At 57.5% G+C, this 2,692-nt stretch overlaps 2 protein-coding genes across 2 annotated transcripts in view; both read right to left on the reverse strand.

Moving 5' to 3' along the window:
• Positions 1 to 21: 21 nt before the first annotated feature.
• Positions 22 to 2,683, reverse strand: LAESUDRAFT_764515 (uncharacterized protein; the record flags this gene model as incomplete). The annotated part of the gene is made up of 4 exons (XM_040913452.1): positions 22 to 300; positions 364 to 390; positions 2,175 to 2,554; positions 2,590 to 2,683. 4 exons carry the CDS (start codon positions 2,681 to 2,683, stop codon positions 22 to 24), a joined length of 780 nt encoding a protein of 259 aa, XP_040758265.1.
• LAESUDRAFT_732207 (uncharacterized protein) overlaps positions 2,417 to 2,692 on the reverse strand; it is a 7,352-nt gene continuing 7,076 nt past the window's right edge. The window contains exon 2 of the mRNA XM_040910195.1: positions 2,417 to 2,608. Coding sequence (XP_040758266.1) covers positions 2,576 to 2,608 — 33 coding nt within the window. The 3' untranslated portion in view covers positions 2,417 to 2,575. The remainder of the gene's footprint in view (positions 2,609 to 2,692) is intronic.

Genomic DNA, 2,692 nt, shown 5'->3' on the forward strand with positions numbered 1-2,692 from the left:
CTGGGTTGAGAGAGGAGAGGCTCACGAGGGAGTGGATCGGGCAGGTGAGTGCCACGGGATGGTCGGGTCGGACACGACTTGCAAGAGCGGGCAGTATCCGCGTGCGCTCGAGGACACCCGCACGGGGTGTAAGATGAGGATGGTCAGTAGGTGAGCGTGGAGTGAGAGCGGTGGTGTGCACATACCGGTAAGTAGCGAAGGCCGATGAGGCGCGATGGGCGGGATGACGGGCCGGTCCTGAAATCGAGTCGCCGGGACAACGTGCGGACCGTGCAACTGCGAGGGCGGGAAGGCGGCGGACTGTGCACGGCGATTTGAGACGGTCAGTTTTGGTGTGGAGCTCGGCGCAGTGGGCGTGCATACCATGTCGGAGTCCAGCGTTTGACCGGGCTTTGGAGAGTGGGAGGGGGTGAACAAGGGGGTTGGTTAGAGAAGCGAGAAGGTGGAGGAGAGGAGGTGGGGGGGAGGGACGGTGGGAACGAGTGATGCTCACTCTGAACGGCCTATATATCCCACAGCTTCGGACGTCCATGCCTAGACCTGTGACTCATCAGACTCCCGAGCATCTGAAGGGAAATGAAGAACCGACGGCGTGCAGGTCAGCGGCTCTGTCATCAAATTTCAGTTCGGAAGCACGGAGCATTATTGTGCCCCAGAATGCCTGTACGTAAACGTATATCGGACACGGTGATAGCACCGATGAACGTTGCTTTTGTGCACGTTTACAATCGGTATGGGGACCTGAATGCGACTGACCCCATGTTCGTTGGCCATATCTGTACCTGCTCGTCGTATCCAATGGCGAGGACGTCCCTCTCCCATGATGCAGAATGTGGGCGATGTCCGCGCGTCAAGAACGGCAACACGCACGCATCTCGAACCCACTCATAGCCCGTCGATTTTGCTGCGAAATGAGCTGATGGAACATTCGGTGTCTCGTTCTGACACCGCCACCTTCCCGAAGCTCAACCACATGCACACTGCGCCCGAGACCACGCTTATCGCTATTCGCCGTGTTCAACGGATCGCGTAGTCTTCAAGACAGTCCATTGTCTGAAGGCCCTGGACGCCACGGGCGTATGGTGCTCTCGGAGGCTGCAAGCAAGCCTACAAGATTGGAAACATCTGTACTCACCAGAAATACCAGAACGGGCACAGTTCATGTAAGGAAGACTTCTGCGTGGTCTCAGGTACAGCCATGAGGACGGAGATGTTCAGGTGACGGCACTTCGGGTGACTCGACGCAAGATGCTCATAACATGACTCTGAAAGCAATGCTTCGTTCGGATGATGGATGACGGACTTTGGAGCTAGATGCGAAGCGTGATGAGAAGGTTTGTTCGTTGACTCGGGATGTGAACCACCCCCTCTCCGACCGTCGACACGATGGGCCTATCAAACACTATCAGACGCCGCGCAAAGAAAGCTACAGCCTACTGAGTGGCTTGCTCTCAACTTCAGTGGGTTCTGGTGCGCGCGCTATTGCTTGAAGATTATCATTCCCTCACAGGATCAGTGGGCGGCTCCGAATTTGTAGAGGAGAACAATGGGCGGACAAAGTTTGAGAAGGCCATAATGGCCAGAACCTGACCTCTGCTTCTTGGAAGAGTCAGTACCCCATTGACCGTGTGGTCACGGTTCGATGATTTGAGAGAAGTCGGTATCTGTTGCATTGGAAGCATGCCTGCTTGCAGGAAGAATCATGACGTGGGACACAATTTGATAATCGATTAATGAAGAGCCATCCTAGGCCCGGTCATCAAGTGCAAAGGCACCCACGAGATTGCCTTCTCATGCATCCCAACCAGTCGGGTCGATGAATTGCGCATGCAATTCGCTGATCTTACCTGCTTGTCACACGGGAAGGTTCACGTTGGAACTCCGCAGCGGCAAGCGGAATGCGTGTTGTCGGGGTCCGAGTCTGATGATTCGGTCCAGAGAACTTGGAAGCAGTTCACACCATGCGAAAGTTCTGGTGCAGGTTCAACCCTCTGCCCTTTGTCGCCTCAGGCAGCTTTGTAGTGAACTGTATACAGATACCCTACAGGTCGTAAGACGGGCTGTATAGAGCTCTCTCTGCCCCTGCCTGTCTCCCATCTCAGACAATCTTTGCGGTCCCCGAACATAGATACATTCACACGGCTGGGCGCACATGCTCTCATGCTCGCTCTTACACCCTGCACCTTCGCGCTGTCCTCCCTACCTGCATCCCCACCGACACCCCTCATCTCCACCACCTCCTCCTTCACCACCTCCACCTCCTCACTCGCACTCGCACCCATAACGCCGAGCGCCTCCCTCAACCCACGCGCATTGTCCAGCAGACTCGCGAGCGTACCGCGATACCGACTGCAAAACAGCCGCGTGAACGCCTCGGGGACGCCCGCGAGGAGCATCACGGCCGCGACGGACGCGGCGAGGAGGTGCGACGGGGTGTGTGCGGGCGAGAGCGTGGGCGTCCCGTACGAATAGGGCAGAGCGCTGCACGAGGAGGAGAGCTCCTGGAGGTGCTGCGTCGTGAGGACGTGCCAGGGGTGGGAGACCGAGGGTGGTTCTACGAGACGCAATCAGCACGTTATCGCGCGATACCGCTCGACCGAAGACACTCGCCTGTTTCCCGGAAGCGGTCCCAGAGCCTGTCCAGCATGTCCTCCCGATCCTCCCACACGTCCGCGCCGCTCATCCAGCGCCG

Source organism: Laetiporus sulphureus, assembly GCF_001632365.1.
Source record: "Laetiporus sulphureus 93-53 unplaced genomic scaffold LAESUscaffold_79, whole genome shotgun sequence".
Lineage (NCBI taxonomy): Eukaryota > Fungi > Basidiomycota > Agaricomycetes > Polyporales > Laetiporaceae > Laetiporus > Laetiporus sulphureus.